General features: G+C 46.0%; 1 protein-coding gene across 2 annotated transcripts; it reads left to right on the top strand.

Moving 5' to 3' along the window:
• Window positions 1-874: 874 nt before the first annotated feature.
• Window positions 875-15,609, top strand: ZNF287 (zinc finger protein 287). Of its 2 annotated transcripts, XM_082602826.1 has the most exons (6): window positions 875-1,091; window positions 1,931-2,530; window positions 3,201-3,301; window positions 5,180-5,306; window positions 5,750-5,836; window positions 11,364-15,609. In XM_082602826.1, exons 2-6 carry the CDS (start codon window positions 2,128-2,130, stop codon window positions 12,926-12,928), a joined length of 2,283 nt encoding a protein of 760 aa, XP_082458952.1. In that variant the 5' UTR covers window positions 875-1,091; window positions 1,931-2,127; the 3' UTR covers window positions 12,929-15,609. The 2 variants fall into 2 exon arrangements, with proteins under 2 accessions (XP_082458952.1, XP_082458953.1); XM_082602827.1 differs by lacking the exon at window positions 875-1,091 and having other exon boundaries at window positions 1,221-2,530.
• Window positions 15,610-26,861: the final 11,252 nt, after the last annotated feature.

Raw genomic sequence — 26,861 nt, 5'->3', positions numbered from 1 at the left:
TGCTTGTTCTTTAACTCCATTAAAGAGTTTTGCCAACATTATCTAATGTTGGTTTGCCAACACAGCATTAGATAATGGGACCCCCTGAATGTTTTTCTATCCTTTTATTTTCAAGCATTTTATGTAGGCTGTGAGTCTTTCATAAACAACATGACGCTGGATGTTGTTCTTTTTTCCGATCTGAGAGTCTCAGAATCAGATTCCTGCGGAGGGACTCGGAGCCTTTAAGAGTGAATGGCTGGGCCTCCCTGGTGGCGCAGTGGTTGAGAGTCCGCCTGCCGATGCAGGGGATACGGGTTCGTGCCCCGGTCTGGGAGGATCCCATATGCCGCGGAGCGGCTGGGCCCGTGAGCCATGGCCGCTGGGCCTGCGCATCCGGAGCCTGTGCTCCGCAACGGGAGAGGCCACAACAGTGAGAGGCCCGCATACCGCAAAAAGAAAAAAAAAAAAAGAGTGAATGGCTATGAGCAGTAAAGCCCAAACCAAGCACTTCGGGTCTTTCTGCCTTAAGACCCACATCTTCCCTGTCCATCCTTCCTCCGTGAACTCTGCCACCAGGTTTTCTCTGGTTGATTAGCGCGGGGCTCCAACCGGCCCCCGCCCAATCCACATTCCCTTCCCCCAGGTGCTGTAGCTCCCCGACCTCCCTCCCAGTCGTCTACCAGACCTGACTCTGCCCAGGGAAGCTTTAAAGTTCACTCAGAACCTCTGCGGCTAACAAGCAAGTCCCAGCAACGGGCGGAGGAGGTTGCCATGGAGACGGGTCCATGGTCCGCAGCTCGGGCGGGGAGGGCCGGGCGCGGCTTCCGATTGGCTCCGAGGGTGCGCGGCGTCCTTCCTGCGCACATGCGCGGTGGCGCCGAGGCGAGGTCACGGCGGAGCCGGGGCGCGGTGGGTTCCGGGCCGGGCTTCCCAGGACCGGCTGCAGAGGCGGCTCCAGCAGAGGCGCCGTTCTCTACGGGACGGACGCGGCGGGGCCGAGGCCCTTCCGCAGCGCGGGACCGAGCCCGCCACGCAGGCGCCGCGCCCGGCGCCATTGTTGCCCGGGGCTTTTCGGGCCGCTCGGCTGCGCGTCCCCGGTCCGGCCACAGGTCAGGATGCGGGCGGCCTGCGGGGTCGGGGCTGCGGGGCAGGGGCTGCGGGGCAGCCCCCGCGCAGCGGCCCGCGAGCCTCAGACTGCGGAGTTAGGGTGACCTCGCGGGGTGGGGAGGCGAGGAGTGCCTCTGCCCTGTAGGCCTGGTGCGCAGCCGGCTTTGGGGGACACGACGGGTTGAGGGGGGCTCAGAGCTGGAGCCCGTGGACAGGTGGTGTCGGTTCTCCTCCAGGTCAGGCCTGCAGTGAGGTTTTCTGCGGGAATCCTGGTTTCAAATGTATTCCTTAGGAATTGTGTCCTGTAGAAGCTCTTCACGGGCTTCAGGTTACACCAGTCTGCTTCTTTCCCGTGCCCAGCCCTCTGGTAGTGAAGGGCTGGAACAGTCTGGCATTGATGTGCAGAGCGGGTAAACGGCTCGCCCTTTTTCCCTGACCGTTCCCTTGGGAACCTTGAGTTCTTTAAGGAGAAGTTCTCCTCCCATTTTTTTCTAAATAACAGATTTGCTGTTTTTTAGAGGCACTTCACTCATTACAGCTTCTGTAACATCAGTGACTATAATACTGAAGCTTTTTTTTTCTGTAAAAAATGTTTGTTTCAACAAGTTAGAAGTTTGATCTGTCTTTTTGCTTTGCTTCTATCACCACCCTTTTATGGCAGTCCCAACCCGTGCCCAGGGCAGGTTGCATCTATTTTACAAGCCTAAGGATATCAGGGAGGTAGAGCACGGTAGACTCTCTGTGTTTATTTGTACACTGTGGGTTGCCTGCCTATTACTGTTTGTGCGTATGGCAGAGACCACCAGGAATTCTTGACCTGGTGTCTGTTCTTGTGTTTCAGGGTCTCTTAGCCATCCCTACAAGTTCTGGGCTCAGAGTTTGTAAGGAAGACTTCTAACTCTCCCTTGCCTCTGTCCTGCCCCTGGCCGCAGCAGCCCTTGGTAAATGCCTTTGTAGTTCTAGCATGCGACTTCAAGCATTCGGCTCACTCCTGGAGAAATAAAGGCTGTTGCCAGGTTGACTCTCCTGTGTGTAGCCATGTTCTCCCCGAGCAAGAGGACGACCAGTTCGTCACGTGCCCAAGTCCTTCTAATGTGGAAGCCGGACAAGGCTCCGAGTGGACCCCGCAGTGCTGAGAAGGAAACCCTCGCCTCAAGACTCCTGCGTGACACTGAGACCTGTCGGCAGAATTTTAGGAATTTTCCATACCCAGACCTGGCTGGTCCTCGAAAGGCATTGAATCAGCTCCGAGAGCTCTGCCTTAAGTGGCTGAGACCCGAGATTCACTCAAAGGAACAAATCCTGGAGCTGCTGGTCCTGGAGCAATTCCTGAGCATCCTGCCTGGGGAGATTAGGACTTGGGTGAAGTCCCAGTACCCGAAGAGCAGCGAGGAAGTGGTGACTCTGGTGGAGGATTTGACTCAGATTCTAGAGGAAGAAGGTAAGACTTGTAAGGGCAGAGAGAGGAGGAGTCCTGAGTGGTCTGAGAAGATAGCCATCACGTCAGAGAGCAGCCCTTTGAGGTGATTAGGAAAACGGAGGTCAGGGAGTGAGTGAGAACAGGCTTCACTGAGCCCCATCCTACTTGGCATTCCTCTTCCAACTGCTCGGAAGCCAACACACGTTCTGTAAACCCAGAGGACGTATCATAAACAGTGGCCAGACACAACCAAATTACCCCCATGTGCGCCCTCAGGAAGTTTCCCTGCAGAGGTTTGAACCATTCTGCCAATAAATCATTTGCTTTGTGAATTGGGTTTTATGGTAACATACTTCCAAATATGTAGAAAAGTGTCCAGAGAATATTTCTTTACTAAGTAAAAAGACAGCTCACAAAATTTCTATCACGCAAGGGTTTAGTAGAAAACTGTGAATTTGGTACATATTCTGAAGCATCCCAGAGCAGACTTTGTTTTTGAAGCCTGCTCAAAAACAGGATAAGTTTCAGGATAAGTCATTGCCCCTTTCCTTTGGTTCTGTGAAGCAGGGGCGCTGTTTTTGGTTTCCTTCTGATTCCTCGCTTTAATAAAATGTAGGCTTCTATTGGTGAAGAGTTTCCTAGGCTATTCAAACAGGGCTGATCTCCACCACGGTCTCTTTCTCTTCACTAGCTGCTCCTCAGAGCTCCACCCTTTCCCAGGAGACCCCAGAGGAAGACCCCAAAGGAAGACAAGCTTTCCAGGCAGGGTGGCTCAATGACTTCGTGACCAAAGTGAGTGTCAGTTTCTTCTGGGATTTTAAAATGCCTTCCTAGTGTGTGAGGACATTTTCTAACCTGGCCCTCTACCTTCTGTGACCCCAGAAGTCCTATGAAGGACCTAAGCCTCAGGTTTTCTCCTTAAGTCACCGTGGACTGTTAAGGTAGGTGAATGCCTTGTATAGGAAATGGGATCCATTGCTTCCCGTGATATCCCTTTCTTCACTTTTTTACTTTAAAGCAGCGGTAGTGCATAGAGGTTAAGGGATTCACCTCCACAGCCACATGGATCTAGATTTGCTTCCTGGTTCTGCCACTGAACCTGTGATTTGGGGCAAGACACTTAACCACTCATAGCCTGAGTTACTAAGCTCTAATGAATATTCCTCTTAGATTGTGACAATTAAATATTATGAGACCTGTTAACCTGTATTACAGTAAGTGATCAAGAAGGTCACAGGAAGATTAGACAATAGTTATTATTTTACTTTGTTAACAAGTAATTAAAGGCCATGTATTGTATGATGTTACTGTTTATTACGAGTCTGTGTTATTTTAAGGAAGAGCAGCTCAGGCCATCTTAAGAGAAAGGTTTACTGTAAAATACACTGTAAAATATACATGGTCTGAAATTGGTAACCAGAGTAAATTATTATTTGTAGATAATATGAATGTTTACCCAAAAAACCTAAGAAAATCAAGGGAAAAACTGTTAGAAACAATAATAGAGAATTTGAGTAAAGTGACCACGACAGAAAATGGCATACAAAAATGAATCACTTTCTTAAATATACATAAAAATCAGATGCTAAAATGAAATAAAAGGTTCCATTCACAGTATTACCCCCACATTTAAAATAACTACGACTAAGCATAGTATAAGCTTTGCAGTTCTGTGTTATTCTGTAGACATGAAAGAAGCCTTGAATACTGTAAAACTGCCAGCTCTCCCTAAATTATATACTTACATGTGATTTGAAAAATTCCAATACAATTTTTTAAAGAAACTTACAGAGTTCATTTGAAAAACGTGAGAGTAAGCAAGAATTTTTTTTTTTTTAAACGAAGGAAGAGCAGAGGGATGCTAACTTTACCAGACTGTGAAATGTATCTACAGGTGCAGTAGTTCAGTGTGGTTATTGGTACCAGTTTTATTTTAGAAAGGAAGAAGGGGGACTTCCCTGGTGGTCCAGTGGATAAGAATCTGCCTTCCAATGCAGGGGACGCGGTTTCCATCCCTGGTTGGGGAACTAAGATCCCACGTGCCGTGGGGCAGCTAAGCCCACATACTGCAACTACAGAGCCCACGCGCTCTGGAGCCCGAACACCACAACTAGAGAGTCCACATGTCGCAACTACTGAGTCTGTGTGCCACAACTAGAGAGAAGCCCACACGCCACAACGAAGAGCCCACGCACTGCAACGAAAGATCTGCGTGCCACAACTAAGACCCAGTGCAGCCAAAAATAGATAGAGAGATAGAGAGAGAGAGAGAGAGAGATAGGAGGGAAGAAGGAGGGGCTCTGCATTCCATCATAGAGCACAGAAAATATCTTAAAATGTCAAACTGTAACACATTTAATTTATTTGTAAGGCAATGCTTGAAAGTCAAACCATTCTCTCTGTGTCATCTATGTTTAAATCCTTTTATTCTTTAAGATGGAACCACCAACGCATGCACTGAAACTGATGTATTCTACTTTGTTTTCAGACTTCCCCTCAGGCCATTCAGGTCTGCTTATCCGTACATTGGGTAAAGGTATTGACTAGGTAATTTTTAGGGTCCTACCAGCGCTCAAGACTCTGGTTTCCCCCACCACACACACACCTGTGCTGTCGCTGTCCCCTTCCTACTAGTTCCTGAACCAAGTTAAGTCACGTTTGATGTTTCAGGAATCCATGACATTCACAGATGTGGCCGTGGACATCACCCGGGAGGACTGGGAGCTCATGCGTCCTGTGCAGAAGGAACTATACAAGACGGTGACACTGCAGAACTACTGGAACATGGTTTCTCTTGGTGAGTGTCGTCTGCGCCCGGCCCTCCTCTCTGCATACACACCCAAGTCTTTCTCCCCTCAGCTGTTAAAAATGGTCGGGCCTAGAGGTGAGCGTGCTTGTCCGTTCAGGCACTGAAATGGCAAAGTTCTACTTCCTTTTCCCAAATGAAAGGCTTCTAAGTGAAAGGTCATCAGAAGGTACGACGCACAGCCTCCCAGGGCCACCACCCCATGCCGTGCCCTGCCCAATGCCTCCTTCCCCGTGATCTCTAGGCCTGCATCCTCCAGCATGCAGGAAATTTTTGTCCCAGCTCCGAAAAGGACAGTGACCTCATTCATGAGGTCATGTCCGTGAACCATTCTTTTCCTGTAGAGATCTGTCCTCATGGGTAAGAAGTCAGGTAGTAAAACTTGAACAACTGTTTATCTCCAAGGTAAAACTCACTCTGTTCCTCCTAAACAGGACTTACAGTGTACAGACCAACCGTGATTCCCATATTGGAAGAACCATGGATGGTGATAAAAGAAATTTTAGAAGGCCCTAGTCCAGGTGAGAGAACCACCAGCCGATGAGATTCTTTGTGCTTAAGAGCCTGTACTATCCTAAGTATGGTGAGATGTGTTTTCACATGTGGCCAAGTCACTTTGCACAAAGACATCCCAGCCTGTTGAGAACACTGGGCTGCTTGGCGTTGCTTCCTTACAGAGGCCGTCTTCGGAAGAGATTTTCCAGGTGTCATTTTTACATGCTGCCAACCAACCCCCAACCCCCCTCTTATTTTGTGCTTCTCCATGACCCCTGGGTTCCCTCCCTTAGAGTTTTGTCTGGGGTTTTCTGTGTGTTCCCTCCCTCTATTTTAAAGCATGCATGAATGTCCCCTAAAATCTTAAATTTCAAACCTTCTCAACTTCTCTTTGAGTTTCTTTTATTCTGTTTATTGACAAAACCCTGTAGCGCCCTGCCTCCACTCTCCTCATTCCTTTCTTTTTTATGTTCTAATTATTGAAAAAGATAACATGTTTGCAAGATCAAAAATTGTAAAAATATATAAAGCCAGATCTATGCAGACAGAAGTCCCCACCTGTTTGCCGCATTCACCCAGTTCCTGCATCTTTGTCGTCACCTGTGGCTCGACACCTAGAGGTCACGTGACTGTTCTATTCCTTGATGACCTTCCAGTTAAGGTTCTGTGGATCCGCTGTGGATCCTTGCTTTATTACATTGCTGGTTGCAAAATGGTGATTTTCTTTTTTTTTTTTTTTTTTTTCTTCGGTACGTGGGCCTCTCACTGTTGTGGCCTCTCCTGTTGTGGAGCACAGGCTCCGGATGCACAGGCTCAGCGGCCATGGCTCACGGGCCCAGCCGCTCCACGGCATGTGGGATCCTCCCGGACTGGGGCACGACCCCGTGTCCCCTGCATCGTCAGGCGGACTCTCAACCACTGTGCCACCAGGGAAGCCCAATGGTGATTTTCTAATTCCACCATCTCTTGTAAATGATTAATCTGTAAAGAATACCTATCCCTCCCACCCCGTTTTTATGTGTATATGTCACTATGAACTAGTGGAATTTTTTTAAATTCAATGTATTGTTAGTCCATTAATTCCAGTTGGGGGGGGGTATTTGTTTTTGATGCTCAGTTGTCCCAAATTTCGGCGATGGGAGCCTTTCAGATCAAGTCCTTTTGAGACGTCCCCATTAGTCTTTGAGCATTTCCTTGCTTTCTGGCAGAGAGTGGTCTGTGGGCTCACTTCACGCCTACCTCAGACCTGGAATTTCTCTAAGGAACAGTGATTCATCTTAGTGGGGGTTAGTGATGAGAGGCCAGGATCTGGGCAGTGAGTGCGCTCACTACTGTGGGTACCATTGCTTCTAGATCTGTTCAGTAGATAGAGCTGTGAAGAGTGTGTGGGGGGGGTTGAATCCTGAGTTCGTACTGGCGACTTGAATTCAAATCTAGCACCAGCACTGCGGTCTGTCTCGGACCCCACACCTGCTTTCTACTTCCTTTCCCACAGAATGAGTCACCTGGTTCCCAACATCAGCGTACCTGCTCATTTGCTCTGTCATATAATCACACAAAAATGGTTTCAGAAGTATATCATCATCTCTCAGATAACAGACTGCTCAGGTGACGTTCAAAATTCCTTCCTGTCCTTAGACTATATTCCACTAAAGATATAGAGGATACTGGGTTCAGAGTTACTTGAATGCTTCCTTTCTGGTTATCTTAACAGTTTGATACACAGTTAAACTTGCTTGATTACATTTGTATTCAAGTTTAGTATTTTCTTCTTTCTTGATTCTTTTTTATTTAATTTTACATTTTTGAGTCTGTAAAAACATTAACGCAGTTCAGAAGTCAAAACTATAGAAAGGTGTACACTCCCATCCCTTCTGCCCTGTTCCCGTCCACTTCCTGTAGGTTACAGGGCTCACTTATCTCTAGTTTATCCTTCCTGTGTTTCTCCTTGAAGAGATAAATCATGAATATAGCCTTATCTCTCCTTTTGTATACAAAAGAAGTACACTGCACTCTTTTGCATTTTGCTTTCCTACTCCCTTTTTTTTTTTTTAAATTTAAGCCACTGCCTTCTAGTATGTCTACTAGTATTGATGCTGGAATCTAGCATTAACAACAAATTAAACAATAATGACAATATACTACACTACTTTAGAGTGAATTGCTTAACTTTTTTAAAAAGTTAACTTTATCTGGTCATCTGGTATTTTGAGGGTCCTACTACTTGACAAGCTAGTTCTTCTCATAATTTATGGCCTATTCGCTTTAGTTGGCAGAATGACCCAAAATATACAGTGAATTCTTTAGGGAGTGAGTTCAGCACACTCTCAACACTGAGAAAACCCGTGGCAAGATGGAGCTAGGCCTTTGCTGGAGTCAGGACCATCTTCTGGGTGGTGCTGCCCATCTGGGACCACTTGAGGTTTGTAGGTGATTCAGGTTGAATTAAGGCTGTAAACCCACAAGAGGGGCAGTTTATGATTATGTATTTTGGGGAGAGATTTTGGCTCCCACCAAAGAGCACAAAACTGAGAAAGGCAAGGTCCTCTTTTTCTTCTGTAGAGGTGAGGTGTTTGGGTTTTGTTTGTTTTTCTAGCCTGTCCTTATACAGGGTGTAGCACAGAATGTGCATACTCCTGCCAGCTGCCCCAGGTTGGCTGCAGGCTTTGTCTTCTGGCCCCCAAGCCCCTTGCACCCTCAAGGGGAAGCTGAAGGTCGTCAGCAGGATGGAGGAGTGTCTCAGGAAGCCAGCTTCAACTTTCGCTGACTTCTGGTCTTCCTCCTCTCACTTGATTTTTGGCTTTGAGGATTTCACTTTCTTATCAGATCAGAGACGTATAAGTTGAACCTTTGGTTAGGGCATCTCATCAGTCATACCTGAAGGAATGGAAACTTTGATGATTCACAAATCGAGCAGTCGTGTTGGCTTTCGATGGCCATTCCTGTCTCAGAACTTTATGGTCTTTACATCATACAGGACCCAGCCATTCTTTCAGGTTCAGCCCAAACCAGATCTCCCCTAAAAGTGTTCCTTCATTACCTGGGCAACACTGATCTCTTCTGCTAGAAATATTACACCACTGTTTGATATTTAACACTTCTAATTGGTCCTTTCCAGTTAGTTATATACACATATTTAAAACCTGCTTAATGATCTTAATTTCTGAATTACCAGTAAACTGACTGGCTTAAAAATGTGTGCTTATAGTAGTGATTTCTTCCTGCTCATCATTCAGACTTGTTACTTTAAGCCTGTTAATTATAACTTTAGTACTTCCTTCTCAGGTGTATGGAACAGTCTGTCACAGACTGATTCTGATTACATAGGCACTAAACTCAGCTTCTGGACTATCTCATTGTTTTTGTGTATATACACACCTACCCATGCAGTCCGTTAACATTCTCATTTCCTTTTTCTAAGGGGGGAGTAATAAATCCTGGTTTGAGAAAGTAGTTTTTAGATTTTTTTCCTCTAGAAAAAGTAATATAGCAACACTTCTAGTACCCAATAACAATAAAAGAAATATAACCAATTTCTTGAAAATCAGAAGATATTTTTTGAAACTTAAACTCTCTTTGTTAGCATTTTGGTAACATATATCTAGTTCTAATGAGTTTTCATGCTAGTTATGGTACTCTTTTTTTCATTTAACATTACTCCTAAGCATTTTCTAGTGTCTAATTTTTGTATTTGAATCAAGATAATAAATGTAGTTTGTAAATTCAGGCAGCACAAGGAAGCATAATGAAGTATGTGTCTCCCTCCCCTCACTTAGCTATGTACGCAGACCTGCAGGGAGTGCTGATCTCAGGGGAGAAGGCCCTGGTTTTGGGTGAGGGGTTGGAAACACACATTTTTACACAGATGGGATCTTTCTGTGTGTACCGTTTTATCCCTCTCTCTTTTTCACTTAATATTTCCTGCACACCTTTTCGTATCGATGTACCTATTTTTATCAGTTACCAATATTCCATTATCTCCTATTCTAACTAGTTCTTTACTGATGGATGAGTCTATTGAATGTATATATTTGTAAAGTTATTATACTTTGATCTGCATTTTAGAAAGTTTCTGGACTATCCAGCACCATTTTTGATATATTATAAACTCTATATTTCATTATATTTCATATATATAATTCTTAATATTTGCAAGTTATATGTTATCTGATTTCAAAGGAGAAAGGTATTGCAACTTAAATTTGCTTTAAACCATCATAATAGAAACATAATAGGCATCAACAAATGTGTATTTGATGGCTTGCAGTCAGATTTGGGGGTCCAGGTGTGTGTGTTTGTGTGTTTGTGTGTGTGTGTGTACGCTTTCATTTGAGTTCACCTTTTTACAACAAGGTATTGTCATTTATTTTACCAGTTCCATTCAGTGGCTTTCATATCCAGAGTCTTGGGCCATTTTCTGAAGGAAATGTAAAAGAAGCATAAGCCATTTCCAGAGTTTGCATCTGAGTTGGAAATACAAGAAACACACAAAACTGTGAAATAATAATATAAAGCCAAGTTCTGCCATGGGCCCAATATTTCATTAGGTTGGACCATATGAAACTGCTGATATTCAGCCAGATTGACCTACAAAAAAGGCAGTTTCATATGATTCAACCTAATCTGTACTTTAGGATTCTAAGAAGGAGGAGAGAAACATGAGCTGGGCCATAAGCATCTTTTTCAGTAGGTGGAGAAGGTGTCATAAGAGAAGCCTGGAGTCTGGAATTAGTGGCACCTTTAGAGGATTATAAGGACATAGTTCTAAGTTATGTGGATAACTTTGAACTTTAAGCTGAATATGAGTTGTGACAGAGGAGGGAGTACAGTAGAAAAGGCTAGATTATTTGGGGTCTCAAAACTGAGTGGAGGTATTTTAACTTTTCTTTCTTTAACTTTTATCCTTTAAGCCGCTGATCCTGAAACTTCAGTGTGATTCAAACCTCCTAGAGGGCTCAGCCCCACCCCTGTTTTCTGACTCAGTATGTCTGGGAGGGGCCCATTCACTTGACATATTTCAGGTGACAGTGATGCTCACGCCACTGGTCTGGGGATTGTACCCCTGAGAACCATGGCTTCAGGCTGTAAGAGTTACTAGACGTATTAAAACATGGAACACACACCGTGAAACTGCCTCCAGAAACTTACGTACTGTGTGCAGGCTAGATTGGAAGGAGGGGTGGTGACAGCCTGCTTTATGACCCATTATGTAAATTACAGCTTATATGATTATAAATGTGTGTGTAATAAAAGTCATCCCAGGTTGTCCCACAGTTTATCATCTATTTTCAGTTCTTAGCTCTGTCGCCTGATCTAACCTATTCTATTAACTCCACGCCCGTGTTGAATAGGGAGGAGCCTCTCCTTCTTCAACAATTTACTCCTGTTTTCTGCCCTTTTATTCTCCTTTCCCAAGCATTAAGGACCATGTTATGAGGTTGTCAGAGCCATAGTCTTTTTAGTCATTTTATTTATGTTCATTACTTTGTTTCTGCTTTGGCAGTTTCCTTTCTCCAAATAGAGGAAGCTTTTTATGTACTTTTTAAATTTCAGAATGGGAAACAGAAGCCCAAGAGTGTACTCCGGTGGAAAATGTTTCTAAACTCACAAAGGATGGAACCAGGACCATCAAGCTGGAAGAACCCTATGACTATGATGACAGATTGGAGGGGCAAGCAACAGAGACCTTCAGGAGAATTCCCACCAACGAGAGAGATTTCAGTTTGAAGTCAGTCCTTTCAGAAGAAGATGATTGTGCAGAAGACTATAAATATGATATATATAGAAGTAGTTTTGAAAAGCACTCAAACCTAATGATACAGTTTGATACCCAATCAGATGATAAAACTTCTGTGTACGATGAAGGCAAGGCCACCTTCAGTCACGTCTCTTATGGTATCGTACACAGGAAAATATATCCTGGAGAGAAGCCTTATAAGTGTAATGTGTGTGGGAAGAAGTTCAGAAAGTACCCATCCCTCATCAAACACCAAAGTAGCCACGCCAAAGAGAAGTCTTATGAATGTGAAGAATGTGGGAAAGAGTTTAGACATGTCTCATCCCTCATTGCACATCAGAGGATGCACACTGGAGAGAAGCCCTACGAATGCCACCAGTGCGGGAAAGCCTTCAGCCAACGCGCACACCTCACCATCCACCAGCGGATCCACACGGGAGAGAAACCCTACAAGTGCGACGACTGCGGGAAAGACTTCAGCCAGCGTGCACACCTCACCATCCACCAGAGGACACACACGGGAGAGAAACCGTACAAGTGCTTGGAGTGTGGCAAAACCTTCAGCCACAGTTCATCGCTGATTAATCACCAGAGAGTTCATACCGGAGAAAAACCTTACATATGCAACGAGTGTGGGAAAACGTTCAGCCAGAGCACACACCTCCTTCAGCATCAAAAGATACACACAGGAAAGAAACCATATAAATGCAATGAGTGTTGGAAAGTGTTCAGTCAAAGCACTTACCTTATCCGACATCAGAGGATTCATTCTGGAGAGAAGTGTTATAAATGCAACGAATGTGGAAAAGCCTTCGCTCACTCCTCCACTCTTATTCAGCATCAGACCACTCACACTGGAGAGAAATCCTATATATGCAATATATGTGGGAAAGCCTTCAGCCAGAGTGCAAACCTTACCCAACATCACAGAACACATACTGGAGAGAAACCCTATAAGTGCAGTGTGTGTGGGAAAGCCTTCAGCCAGAGTGTACACCTTACTCAGCACCAGAGGATTCACAATGGAGAAAAACCCTTTAAATGCAATATATGTGGGAAAGCATATAGACAGGGTGCAAATCTTACTCAGCATCAAAGGATCCATACCGGAGAGAAACCCTATAAATGCAATGAATGTGGGAAAGCGTTTATTTATTCGTCATCACTTAATCAGCATCAGAGAACTCATACTGGAGAAAGACCCTATAAGTGTAACGAATGTGACAAAGATTTTAGCCAGAGAACATGCCTTATTCAGCACCAGAGAATTCACACAGGAGAGAAGCCCTATGCATGCCGTATATGTGGTAAAACCTTCACCCAGAGTACAAACCTCATTCAGCATCAGCGTGTTCATACAGGTGCCAAACATCGTAATTAATGCATATGGGAGACTTCATTTAGGTTTTAAAACTTAACCATTTAAAATTCTATTTTGTATTCTGTGTTAGAAACATTATTCAAGAGAAGTGCAATATGGGTTAGATTGTCACTCAGCAGAAGTATCAGAATTAGTGATGTGGATATAACCTATTTAAATGTACTGTGAAATTTAAGAAGAAAACATTCACTTCTAAACCTTTATTTGATACCAGTTTAATTCATTCCAGAAAGAAACCCTAGGAAAGTAAGAGTACTCAAAATCCTGTAACTCATCAACTCTTACCACGTTTCAAGTACTTCTTAAGGAGGCCTTACGTATGTAACTTGAGAAAGCTTCCATCCAGTAGAGCTTTCACACCAGAGAGTAATCCTGGGGTAACAGAAAAAAAGCTGCTTTCAGGCCTTTAGTTCTTCTCAGCTTTGAAGCCTTAAATATGTAAAGGTCCCTCCCCCCTGCCTTTTTTTTTTTGCAGTACGCGGGCCTCTCACCGCTGTGGCCTCTCCCGTTGCGGAGCACAGGCTCCAGACGCGCAGGCTCAGCGGCCATGGCCCACGGGCCCAGCCGCTCCGCGGCATGTGGGATCCTCCTGGACCGGGGCACGAACCCGTGTCCCCTGCATCGGCAGGCGGACTCTCAACCACTGCACCACCAGGGAAGCCCCCCCTTCCCCCTTTTTACTTCCCTTTTCCTATTATGCCATAACTGCCATGTGGAGCCAGTAGGTTTGCAAAAAAAAAAAAAAAAAGTTGAAAGTATCTTAACGATTTCTTTGTGACCACAGTTTAATTACGCTTTCCTTTAAATACTGAAACATTAAAGAAAGAGAAGCTTAATGAAAGATGATCTGTTAGGAGAAACTAATGTGTCTATAATCCTTAGACATGTGTACAAATTTACAGGCAAATATTAAACCCCCAGGCTTAATATTTAAGACATACTAGCCCTAGTTTCACTAGCTTTTGACACCTGTCATCCAGAAGGAAAAAAATAAGAATACAATTCTTTTTTTTTCCACCTGACTCCAAAATTCATACCTTAAAGTTCCCCTGTGACTTACTGTAGAAAGTCTGTTTCTTCCTTTGAAACACGTTTCTTGAGTGCCTGCTGTGCTCAGGGCCCAAACTTCCTAACTGGATTCTTCCAGGGCTTAAATGCCGAAAACCACAGCTGATTTAGGCAATAGAAAGCTTTCTAAAGTAATGAAAGATAAAGTCAAGGACATGATGTTAACCAGTACGTCATGGAATGAACCTAAGAAACCTGCTAAAATGGGTTGCCAGATGCAGCCCCATTATCTTAAGGAAGTAATGAAAGCAGCTATTTAAATAGTATGAGGAAAAAATAAGTAGTGGAAAATAGGTTTGAGTTCAGTGCAGAAAGTGGGTTGGGGGAAAAAAATTGAAGACGTAAGGGTGAGGAAAGAGAATACAGAGGCAACTGTTACAACTGAAGTGTTGCTGGACTTGGTTTACCTAAGAAAATGAGTGACTACTTGAATAAAAAAAAAATTCAGCGTGTTTATAAGAAGAAACTGAAACTGAAATGACTGATTTCAAAAGGATAATTGAAATCGGTATTCCTTGAATGTGTAAGTACAATAGGGATTACTCTTAAAATAACAGGGAAAAAAGTTTCATTGGAAAAAGCATTGATGCAGAAACTATCATTGATACAGTAATCATTCAACAATAATAATTGAGTTTGTGGGGTCCCAAACAGCATAAAAGGAAAACTGGTAGAAATGCAAATAGAAACGGGTGAAAATACTATTGTATTTACTATCCACAGCATTGCACTCAGAATTTAAGACCATGTCCTGAGAGCTGACCTTTCCTCTTGCTCTTGTTTGTTTCTTCAGTGCCTTGCATATGGTAGGTGGTCAAGTTATGTTGGTTGAATTAATGAATAAATAGTCAAGTTAGACTTGAGTAATAAGGTAGAAGTAACTGATACAGAGTGAAATTGGCAAAATTTTAAATACTTTTTGGTGCATACGTGCAAAGATATATTGGTCATTTGTTAGTGACAGGAACTACTTAAAAATGAATGAGAATCCCCAAATCTTAACAATGGGGATATTCCTGAAAAATCATGGGACATCTTTGCACAGGAAGTTTTCCTGAGCTAGGTGAGGAAAACCTGATATAAATTCTGGTGTCATAAATACCAATTTAAGCATGTGTTGACCATGCAGCTTCATTTGGACGTTGGAAAAACCTGGTTGGCCGGAGGCGGGGGTGGGGGATGGGGGCAGTGGCGAAGGACCTGGGGTACCAGCATCTTCAAGTCTTTCTTGTTGAGTGTTTTCTTCAAGAAGTTGCTTTCCCCTTATCCTCCTAATAGTTAACCTTGATGTCACGGAATCATCCTTCACAAAGTGCAGATTTTCTCCAGGTTGCATAATACTCAAATTATGCTTATGCCATAGTTATCATGTTAAAAAATAACCATTGTGTTTAAGATGCAATTTTTATAATAGCACTTCATACCTTACACAACGTTTTCTCCTGGAATGAATGTGTGGAATGTTACAGTCCATAGCACCTTTCTTTGCATTTATTTGTATTTCCTGCCTTTGTGTGTTTTATGTAAATAATGCATTTATAAGGTCTTCCACTGAAACACTGAGGCAACTGATGCTCTTATAAAATAACAATAATAATAATAGTGGAGAATCCGAGATCTTTGTGTTTTTCCCACTTTTACAGTTGTCTGATCCACGCTTTGAAGTTTTTTTTTTAACAGGTAGTCTTATTTCCAACTTTTTATTATGAAAATGTGCAAATATACAGAAAAGTTAAATAATAATAAAACAAATTGTATATCCACCTAGATTTAAAAATTAACATTTTGCCATATTTTTTACTGAACAATTGGAAAGTAGCTTACAGACATTTCACCTCTAAACACTAAGCACGCATCTCATAAAAACAACCACAATAACATTATGTACATCAAAAAATGAACAGTAATTCTCTAATATCTAGTGCTCAGCCCATGTTTCCATTTTCCCTATTGATCCAGTCTCATTGCAAGCCTTACAAGTGATTGTCTGTTCCATCTACCTGGAACAGCTTCCCACCTTTGGTTTTTTTCCAGGACTTTTTTTTTTTTTTATTTAAATAGAGCAGATCAGTTGTAGAATGTCTGACTTTCAGGATGTACCTGATTGTTTACATGTGGTTTGTTTTTCTTGTTCCTGTAGTTTCTGTAAATTTGCAGTTAGGGCCAAAGGCTTGCTGTATTCAGGTTACAGATTTTTGACATGAACACCTCACAGATGTATTTCATATTGCATCACAACAAAAGTCTCAATATCTGGTTGACTCAGTATCTGTGATGCAGAATTTGATCACCACACCTTCCCAATGTAAGGTATGTTTTTGCTGTTGCAGTTAATGGACCAGCAGTGTATGGATAGCCCGTTTACCAACAGCCTTGTATCTGGTGGTTTGGGGATCCAATGATGATGATCCTTGCCGGAATCAATCATTTCGGCAAGATTTGCAAAATGGCGATTTTCTTTATTTTTTTTTGGTTGCGCCATGTGGCGTGCGGACTCTTAGTTCCCGACCAGGGATCGAACCCACGCCCCCTGCAGTGGAAGCGAGGAGTCTTAACCACTGAACCATCAGGGAATTCCCCCTGCAAAATGGCAATTTTCTAACATTCTTTTTACATTTACTGACTGGCATTCTTTAAGGAAGAGCTTTCCTTCATCAGCTGGGAATGCACGCAGGGTCATGCTCAAGTCTTTCCTTAAATTACCAGTTTTCAGAGAGGAGTCACTGGCAGTGATAACAAGTGATTCTGTGTCACAAACAATTATGATCATTGTCTCTGATGCTCTAATTATCCCAGATTTGGCCAGTTAGAACCCTTCAAATAGCCCTTGTGTCCTTTGACATTACCCCTCCAATCTCTGGGCACTTAATGGCCTTTTTTTTTTTTTATATAAATGTATTTATTTTATTTATTTATTTTTGGCTGCATTGGGTCTTCGCTGCTTTGCGCGGGCTTTCTCTAGTTGCGACGAGGGGGCTACTCTCCGTTGTGGTGCACGGGCTTATTGTGGTGGCTTCTCTTGTTGCAGAGCTCAGGCTCTAGGTGCGCGGGCTCTAGAGCACAGGCTCAGTAGTTGTGGCACACGGGCTTAGTTGCTCCGCGGCCTGTGGGATCTTCCTGGACCAGGGCTTGAACCCGTGTCCCCTGCATTGGCAGGCGGATTCTTAACCACTGTGCCACCAGGGAAGCCCTGGGCACTTAATGGCCTTTTGACAAAGCTACCTCAGGTTCACCTTGCACTTTAAATACCCCAGGTATGACATGATCCATTTCTCCAGGAATCCCTGGCGCTTTTTTTTTTTTTTTTTTTTTTTTTTTTTTTGCGGTATGCGGGCCTCTCACTGCTGTGGCCTCTCCCATTGCGGAGCACAGGCTCCGGACGCGCAGGCCCAGCGGCCATGGCTCACGGGCCCAGCCGCTCCGCGGCATGTGGGATCCTCCCAGACCGGGGCACGAACCCGTATCCCCTGCATCGGCAGGCGGACTCAACCACTGCGCCACCAGGGAAGCCCCCTGGCTCTTTTTAATAGGCAGCAATTTAGAAACCACATCTGGGCAGTGGGCAGGCTCACTGCTACTGGGCGTGCTTAGCAAGTGGGCTGAGCCCTTCCAACCACTGAGTCTGCATTAAGGCAACTCTGCCTTCAGTTTCATCAGTTACATAATATCTATGTAATGGGAGACATAATTACCTCCCAGACAAAGGACTCTGGGAGCAAACAAGCCTTGTTGAGCAAACTAAACTGGAGAGATCACAAGTGTTACGCTTACTAGGAAAGCAGCAAACTTAACCACAAGAGGTCTTTTGCCAAGGCCGTCAGCAGCGCATTTCCAGAGGACGGGAGCTTGTCAGTCAACCTGGCAAGTGGGTTAAGTAGAGGGCAGTTAAGAGTAACGAAGTGAAGGACACCAACTATGTTGTGTTTTAACTATGAAGTGTCTTGATTTACTGTGTTGATAAGCTAATCACACTCCTTTCCCATCACATTTCCTTAAAGCAGGTTTCTGATCTAAATTTGAATTCTGAGGGTCTATTTCATGCAAAGTACTAGTTTTTCTTGCTAAACTTTTATTTGGTCTTTAAAACTTAAAGCCATTAGTGTTCACTCGACGCTCTATCTTCCGGTACTCGACGCTCTATCTTCCGGTATGAATTCACTTGCATGTGCCTGTAAATGGACTTCCAGCCCTCTATTTCCATTACTCTCCTCGTGGTGCTCTATTTCACTATAATTATCCCACCTCAGAACACTATAACCATTGAACATGGCAAGCATGGGCACTGCGGTGATACGTATGCATGTGTGTGTAAGCTTGTCAGCAGCATCGAGTCTGCTGTGTAGATGGGGAAAGTGAAGTCCAGGATGCTGACCTGAGGTCACGTACACAGTGTGACAGAACAAGGGTTGGAACCCATGGCTCCAGCACTTAGTTGACTTCTTCCTGTAAAATACTGTTAAGTGAAAACTCAGAACAGAGAAAGTATGTACCTAATTACATATTTTGATGAGATTAGAGCATTGAAAGTTTTTTGTCTCCCTTCACATGTTTTTTAAATTCAACTCTTTATATGAGAAGGGCCCAAAAAACTATGCACTCCCCTCCCCCTTCCCATTCTGGTCTCCCACCCAGATCTTTTCCCCGTTCGGCAACCATGTGGTCAATGAACACCTGGACCATCGGGTTTGGGCTTCACCCCTCCATGTTCCGGTTCATTCTTCTCTATCCCAACAGCCACTACCTCATTTCAGGCCTTTCATCAGCTGTTTATTTTGTAGCCAGGTAAGTGTTCACCCTACCCCAGATCTTGCACCTCTCACTTTATCTGCCACATTTGCCAAAGTGAAGACATGTAACCAGGACCACCACATGCAGCTGTGCAGGTTGAGGAGTGCACGTGACTGTGTCACCATTTGCTGAAAAGCCCTCAGCATCTCACCGTGCACAGCAGTGGCTCTCACTCTTAGCTGAACGTTAGAATGACCTGAGCAGCTGATTTACTTCATTTGGGATGGGCCTGGACCTCAGTGTTTCACTGCCCAGGTGATCCTAATGTTCCAAAGTGGAGCAAGGGCAGAAGCAGTGAAGCCAATTAGGAAGGTGTGTTTACAGGTGATTCAGAGGAGAAGTGGTCACGGTAGAGGTGCTGAGAAGCGACCCAGCACGAGGTGTTTTGCAGGTAGAATACAGGACTTGCTGGTGACTTGGAGTGGGGTGTGAGGCAGGGAGGAGCCATGGACGGCTGTCGTTGCTCCCAGGAGAGACTGGCATATTCACTTCTGTATCTCCTGCACCAAGCACGGCGCCAGGCACATGGCAGGAAGTAGGCCCTCAATAAATGTTTGATGAATGCATCTCTGCAGGAACCTCTGCAGAATAATCAAGATTGTTTCCTCAGAAAAAAGAATCATTTTACATGTCCGTCCAGAACTGCAAAGGGTCTGGGATTTTACTTGACTTCCAAGATAATAAACTAGCCTGTTATTTTCATGGGTGCTGGCACAAGACATGCGACTCCTGGGTCAAAGACAAAGAACTTTATTACTCATGGCAAGAGCAGTAGCCAGACTTCACATCCGAGCCATTACCCTTGCTTTCCTTCAGCCCCACCCCAATCACAGGAGGGTGATCGGTGGGCCTAGTTGGAGGGACTGCATCACAGGAAAGCAACATTTGGGGAAATCACTCCTTTTATAGTGAACAGCAATCAAGCATGCCCTGTCCTGGGACACGCGGCTCGCTGTAAGCACAGCCTGAGAAGTGGCCCAGGTAAAGATACCAGCACAAACATGTAGGGATATTCAGGGCCGTGGCCTTACTGCCTCTCCCAAGAATGCCCTTCCACTGAGAAGGGGGGTCGTTCTTGACTACAGGTAAGAAGAGAGGAAGCAAAATGAAGTTGCCTGCTCCAAGCCTAAGGAGTAGAGGCCTTTTCCTGAAGAAAAATCTTTAGGTCGCACGAAAGCAGACCTACACCCGGAAGTTGAAAAGTAATGATCTCACCGCACTGTACACTGATTTAAAACTACACCTGGAGTACTTGATCTCATTTTTGAGCATCATGCTTTACACTAGAGTGTAATACATTACATGAAACTTAAATGGTTGAAAAAAGAATATCTCGACACATGAAATTCAAATTTCAGCGTCAATAAATAGTTTTATTGGAACACAGCCACACTTATTCCTCTAAATATTGTCTATGGCTGCTTTCCTGTTGCAAAGACAAAGTCGTGGACCATCAAGAGACCTGAACTATTTACCATCTGACTCTTCACAGAACAAATCAGCCGACTCTTGCGTCTGCACAACAGGGTGCGGGCTGAGGTCTACCGGCTAAGCGAACACCAAACGAATTAGCAAAAGGAAGAACACTCGGGGTGTGCAGAGGAGGGCGAGAGCGCTAGGACGGAAAAGTCAACCGGGAGAGCCCTGGAGCACTGAAGCGAAGGAGTACAGACGCGCACAGCCGGCAGTCCGGGCTAACACGGGAGGGGCGGCCAGCTGCCCACGAAGCGAGAGGCCAGGGCTGCCGAGACCCGGGCCCAAGCCATGCCGCCCCTGCCGACCACTCCCTGCCTGGCGCCCACGAGCCCCGTCCCCATCCGAGCGGAGGCCCGCGGGTCGTCAGAGGTCCTCGCTTCCCGGAGCGGCCGGGGTCACGGACTCGCTTTCCAGTCTTGCGGAAGGAGACGTGGGTGAACTCGGCAACCTCTCCTCTAGTTATTCAGCCGTTCACTCAGTACACAAGCGGGGAGGTGGCCCCTCGGCACTGCGCCCTCCTTCCACTCTGAGAAATTCTCAGTAAGCCCCTCCCCCCGATGCCCACCTTCCGCACGCCCCGAGCGGGGTAAGTCCACCCAGAGACGGGGGACCCTCGCCCGCTCCGGACGGCCCGCCGTCAGGCTGAGAGGAGAGAACGGCCAGAGACCGCGCTCACCCTCTACAGGGAGGGGTTCGGACCAGAGCTGCCCTCCCGGGACCACGGCCGCGGAGCTCTGGAGACGCACAGCCCGCCCAACCCGACACCCCCGGCAAACGCCCAGCTTCCGGCTTGCAGACGATTCTCGGATGCTGGGCGGGGCCAGGCGCGCGGGCGTTCCTGGGAAATTCGGGCGGCACCTCCCTGCGCAGGCGCACCGCCTGTCGTCGTGGCTCCGCCCCCGCCACTTATTCCCCCACGCCGCGCAAGAGCACCTGCTGTCGCGCTGCGGCCAGGCTGGAGGGCTGGAGGGAGCGGGGGCGTCCTTGGGGCGGCCTAGCCGCGCACCCCGACACCTCCTCCGAGGTGCCCCCTGAGCTCTGCCCTCAGGGGCGGGGGAGATTGTTGGTGCGGATATTCAAACAGCCCCTTCTAGCCGTTCCCATCGCCTCCCTCCAAGAGTGCAGCAGCCGCTCTGGTCTCCAGAGGTAAACCTCACGTACCTGTCCACCTGCTTGGACAGTCAGCCAGTCTCGCTTCCGGTCTACAGTCCACCACCAACACTCACCGCCCCTTATCTGGAACCAGATCTCAGCATCTTATTATTTTACCTGTGAACATTTCAGTGTACTTTTTTAAAGCAGGTTTTTTAAAAATTAATTAATTAATGTATTTTTGGCTGCGTTGGGTCTTCGTTGCTGCCCGCAGGCTTTCTCGGCGAGCGGGTAGGCTTCTCATTGCGGTGGCTTCTCTTGTTGCAGAGCAGGGTCTCTAGGCGTGCAGGCTTCAGTGGGTGTGGCTTGCGGGCTCCGTAGTTGCAGCTCGTGGGCTCTAGAGCGCAGGCTCAGTAGTTGTGGTGAACGGGCTTAGTTGTTTCGCAGCATGTGGCATCTTCCTGGACCAGGGCTTGAACTCGTGTCCCCTGCGTTGGCAGGCGGATTCCTAACCACTGCGCCACCAGGGAAGCCCCCCGCCCCCCCGCACACAAAATCTTTTAAAGTTATATTCCCTTTGCATTATTTTAATTAGAAATCTCAATCCTATTAAAAAGTAAAGTGAAGTACTGAAGTACATAACCAACACCAATGTTCACTCTGTCTTGTCCATTCTTAACCTGCCCGATTTGTCTGATTTCTTATTTTGTTAAGAAATAAAACATCTGAAGTAGGCTCTCTCTTCCCACTGATTCCAGGCTGGCAGCCAATTTGACTCCTCTTAAAATTGGCCGGGGGGGGACTAGTGAGGCCCAAGATAAGAGAAGTTAAGGCTGCAGGATTGTCCAGTTGTCACCGACCCTCCCAACAAGGGTCCTCCTGCCCGGTGTCATTCGAGCCAATAGGAGACCAGGCTGGGGTGAGAAGCAAAGGAAAGCTTTATTCTCCGACCGGAAGGTGGAGACGACAAGCTCTCCCGACAACCCAGACAGGTCATGGTGGGTCTGCTTTATAGGGTCTCATGGGGGGGCGGGGTTCTGAGGGGGCGGCCCGAGAGCTCAGTGTCAGGCGCAGCGTCTCTGCACACGGCCCGCCGCCGCCATCTTGGACTGAGTGTCGTGCGCGGCGCTTCTGCACGCGGCCCCGAGCTGAGGTGCAGGTGCACCCGTTTCCCACCGGCAACTCCAGGCTGAAGGGCCGGGTGCCAGCCCAGTGCCCGCGGCCCGCTGTGAGCGAGAGAGACTGGACTCAGCACAGAGGAGAAGAAAGGTTAGATTTTGTTTTATTACCCAGATTCTGTGTTTATCTCCCGGAATTGTTCATGGGCTTTGCGGGTGCCACGAAGCCTGGAGGGTGGTAGAAGCATCCCCTTGTCGACAATGAACAATCTATGATAGGAATGGGAAAGAGTTTTTTTTTTTTTTTTAATAAATTTGAAGATTTATTTATTTATTTTTTTGGCTGTGCTGGGTCTTCATTTCTGTGCAAGGGCTTTCTCTAGTTGCGGCGAGCGGGAGCCACTCTTCATTGCGCTGCGCGGGCCTCTCACTGTCGCGGCCTCTCGTTGCGGAGCACAGGCTCCAGACGTGCAGGCTCAGTAGCTGTGGCTCACGGGCCCAGTTGCTCCAAGGCATGTGGGATCTTCCCAGACCAGGGCCTGAACCCGTGTCCCCCGCATTGGCAGGCAGACTCCCAACCACTGCGCCACCAGGGAAGCCCGAGAAAGAGTTTTATCTGAGGCAAAATGAGGACTGTGGCCCAGGAGACGGCCCCTCAGTAGCTCTGCGGTCTGCTCTGGAGAGGCAGGGTTTTCAGCGCGGTTTTAAATCTTGTCAGAACAAAGGTCAAACGAGTCAGGGATACATTCCTTCAGTGTTTCCAAAAAGACCAGCACGGACACATCGGGACAGTATGGGCTTGGCGCCTGGGAGGGCAGTGTTTTCATCGAAGGGGTCCCAGGGAGGGAGGCATCTCATCTTTATTGTTAACAGGAACGTTCTTTACTTCTGGTCAGTGTGCCCTTTTCTTTAATGGTTAAAGCAGACGTCCGATGCATGTCATAGGCCACACGCAGGCTGTTCTAGTTAACATGAAATTCGAGTTAACTCACGTATAACCGGAATAACTTCCCCACACCTGAGTATGCGAAAACTTCTTCCCTCACCTTCTCACCAAAGAAGAGTGGGATCAGGAAAAGGAGTTTTTCCGTTAAGGATGGTGACGAACTTCTAAGCAGGATATTGGCTGCAATTAAGAGGAAGGGAGTAAAAAAAAAAAAAAAGAGGAAAGGAGTGACCTGGGGTCTTAGACCATTGCTGCTCCCCGCTGACTCAAAATGTTGAAAAGAACCATCCAGAGAACCTCCTTCTAGGGGCTGCAGGAGAGGCAGCCTGTGACTCAAAGGAGAGTCCGGTCAGAAGTGTGAAGTCAGTCTTTACTGCTGGGCAGCAGCTTCCCGGCAGCACGCTGTTGGCAGCAGGACTGAAGGCAGGTGTCCACAGGTGACAGATGTTCCCCGCAGTGACCGGGCTGACCCCAGCTCCCTCATCTTCCTTGTCCACCCAGGTCATGCCAGGCTCCAGCCCCCACACCACCAGCACCGCGGCCCACACTCAGCAAAGGTAGAATTAACTCTGCAGTTGTACCTCCTACAGATTTCAGCCCAACCAGATGCTTTACAGATACTTTTAAAGAAACAGCCCTCCACGGACATCTCCTCAAGCGAGCAGAGACCCTTTACCCACCCCAGCAAGCCCTATCCTTTGAGGATGTTCCCGGGGAGGAGGGCCAGTCACTGCCCAGCTGGGAAGGGCTCCTGGCTCTTCGAAATCTAATGCCTCTGGACTTCTTTGCATCCCTGTCTCACCTGTGTGTCCTTAAAAATGTCATTCTTAAAGTTTATTCCACCTTTCTGTGTGCTGTCGTGGGCGCGCTGGTCTGTTGCAACCTTGTACATCAGGTTGCAACAGGCCGTGCAAGAGCCATTATTATGTGAAAGGGTGAATCTTGGAAGCAGAGAACTTGAGAGTGGGCAGGATGCCAACTACAGGGAAATGGCAGCATTTCCAGGTGTGCTGGTTTGAGTCTTTCAATCGTGCATTTAAAGTGAGGCAAACTTCACACAACTGTGTAATCTTTCTTTGAAACAAGCAGTCATTTGAATGTAGGCCTGGAGAAGGAGGCCACCTGAGCTCATCTGAAATGTGGGTTTTATGGTTAAATAAGGGTTTTGTGAGGAAGTTGGGGGCATTGCAAGGAAGTAACTGTCGTGACCAACTTGCCAGGCGGTGTTGTGGATGGAGCGCTCCCAGAGGTACAAGGGTCTGAGCATCGCAGGTTCTTGCGAGCTGACTACCGTGGGGGAGAGAATGGGGCTTTGAAATGGATATTCCAGAGGGAGCAGGTTACTGGTGGTGGCAGGGTCTGTGGGGTGAAGCCTCAGTGTGAGAGCTTAATGTGGGTGGCGAGGAGATACTCCAACAGCAGCGTGTCTGGGTGGGGGTAAGTCATCCTGTGGACACTGACCGCGCTGAGCAGGAAGCTAAGACTTGGGGTGGAGAGGGAGTTTGTGGGCAGAAGTCTTCAGTAAAGAGGCCGGAGGTGGGTGGCCAGCAGGTTTGCAGGAAATGAAAACGCAGTGAGCATGAAGCTGTCTCCTGGGTGCCATGAGATTTAAAGGAAAATAATTGAAAAGCAAATAATTGAAATCTGGTTAAGCCTTCTAATCATGCTGTCCTGTCCTCTATGTATTTTTCTCATGAGGATAAGAGAAATGGAGAGTCTAGGACATACTTACGTGCAGTGAAGGTAGATATTGGCCGTCTTTCACATATGAGAGATCTTAAGCTTGTAAGAAAGTGAAGAGAATGTTTAAAATGTACTTTTTTGTATTGTGAAAATGGTTATATCATGGAGAATTAGAGTGGAATCGCCATTTCACCAATCACTCCTCATCTAAGAGAAAAGTGCACCTTTAAGTCTGTAGAAATATTTTTAGCAAGTTAAGCACAGGGCATTCTGGGAAAATGTCTCTGACAACTTTAAAAAGTGAAAAGCAAATAAAAATCAGTGGTGTTCAAAGGAGCGGCTTTGCTCAAGTCTTTTACACTGAGTGGGTAAAAATCCCACAGCTCTAATGCTGCTGCTAAATTGTAAAAGACAGTAGGGAATATAGTTCATTTTATTACTGATTTAGAAATTAATTTTGCCTCATTTCCAGGGTTTGAGAGTATTGTTACTGAATGGACTTGGGTCCGCTCGCCTACCGCACAGTGAAGCCAATTTGCTTCACTGGGTTTTGGTGAAGGAAGGTCCAGTGTTCAGTTGCAGGACACCAAGCAAGGAGTCTGGGTGGCTTGTGCTCAAAAGACCCAAACTCCCAGGTGGCTATCAGGGAAGGGTTTTTAAAGGCAACATTTGGGGGAAGGCTGCTGGGTGGCTTTCTTCTAGTTTGTTGGAGGTGAGATAACAGGGTGGTGTTTCAGGAATCTTAATCATCAACCTTCTGATTCCAACCAGTCTGGGGTCTACGAGCTGGTGGTCAGCATCAACCTGGGGGTGGGGGGATGATCTTAGTTCCTGCAGAATACTCTAAGGTATGCATCAGATTGTTATGTATATCCCTTGGGAGGAACCAGGACTCTGTTTTACCACTGACCTATTGTCATTACAGAAAGTCCCCTACATACGAACAAGTTCCATTCTGAGAGCACATTCATAAGTCCAATTTGTTCATAAGCCAATTTGTTCCTAAGTCCAACAAATTTAGCCTAGGTACCCAGCTAACACAATCAGCTATATCATACTGTACTGTAATAGGTTTATAATACTTTTCATACATAACAAACACAAAAATAAACACTTTTAATCTTGCAGTACAGTACCTTGAAAAGTACAGTAGTACAGTACAACAGCTGGCATACAGGGGCATATTCACATCTTTGAAAGTTTGCAACTTGAAGGTTTGTGCATAGGGGACACTGTACTTTTCTTGCTTAACTGCTTTTCCTTTGTTTCTGCGTTCCCTCACTTCCCTAATTGGTAACTGCTTGTGCTCTTTGAAACTCAGGGAAGGCCTAGGAGACTAAAGTCTTTCCCTACAAACAAGAAATGGGGGACACAGAGGGCTTTTGTACCCTTTAGGGCCCCAAAGTGTCCTGCTCGGTTTCAATATCACCTCCAGTGGGAAAGTCCTGCCCCAAACAGAGCAACTTACAGTGCTGCAAGGATGGGTCCATACACAGGGGCCCTGTGTCAGCGGCAATGATGTTGCTCTGGCTGGGCTGTTGACCAGATACAACCATACAGGTTTAACTATTTTTACTGTGATATTGGACTATAATAAGAAATACGTATTTGGGGCTTCATCCTAAGCTCCTGGTTAGAGCTCCTAACACCGTCGTAATTTCCTAAGTAATAAAAGAAATAGCATCATTATTTGGTTTCTGTGAGTCATAAGCGTGAAAAGAGTATCTTTTGTTATTCATAGCAGCACCTAAGTTTATATGAA

The sequence above is a fragment of the Mesoplodon mirus genome (genome assembly GCF_964341445.2).
Source record: "Mesoplodon mirus genome assembly, chromosome: 18".
NCBI classification, from domain to species: domain Eukaryota; kingdom Metazoa; phylum Chordata; class Mammalia; order Artiodactyla; family Ziphiidae; genus Mesoplodon; species Mesoplodon mirus.
This window is presented reverse-complemented; position numbering and strand designations above follow the sequence as displayed.

Coding starts and splice junctions, on each gene's coding strand:
- ZNF287 (XM_082602826.1), top strand. CDS start 2,128: ATGTTCTCCCCGAGCAAGAGGACGACCAGTTCGTCACGTGCCCAAGTC. Junction 5,307..5,749: donor CTGGAACATGGTTTCTCTTG/GTGAGTGTCGTC, acceptor CCTCCTAAACAG/GACTTACAGTGTACAGACCA. Junction 5,837..11,363: donor TTTAGAAGGCCCTAGTCCAG/GTGAGAGAACCA, acceptor TTTAAATTTCAG/AATGGGAAACAGAAGCCCAA.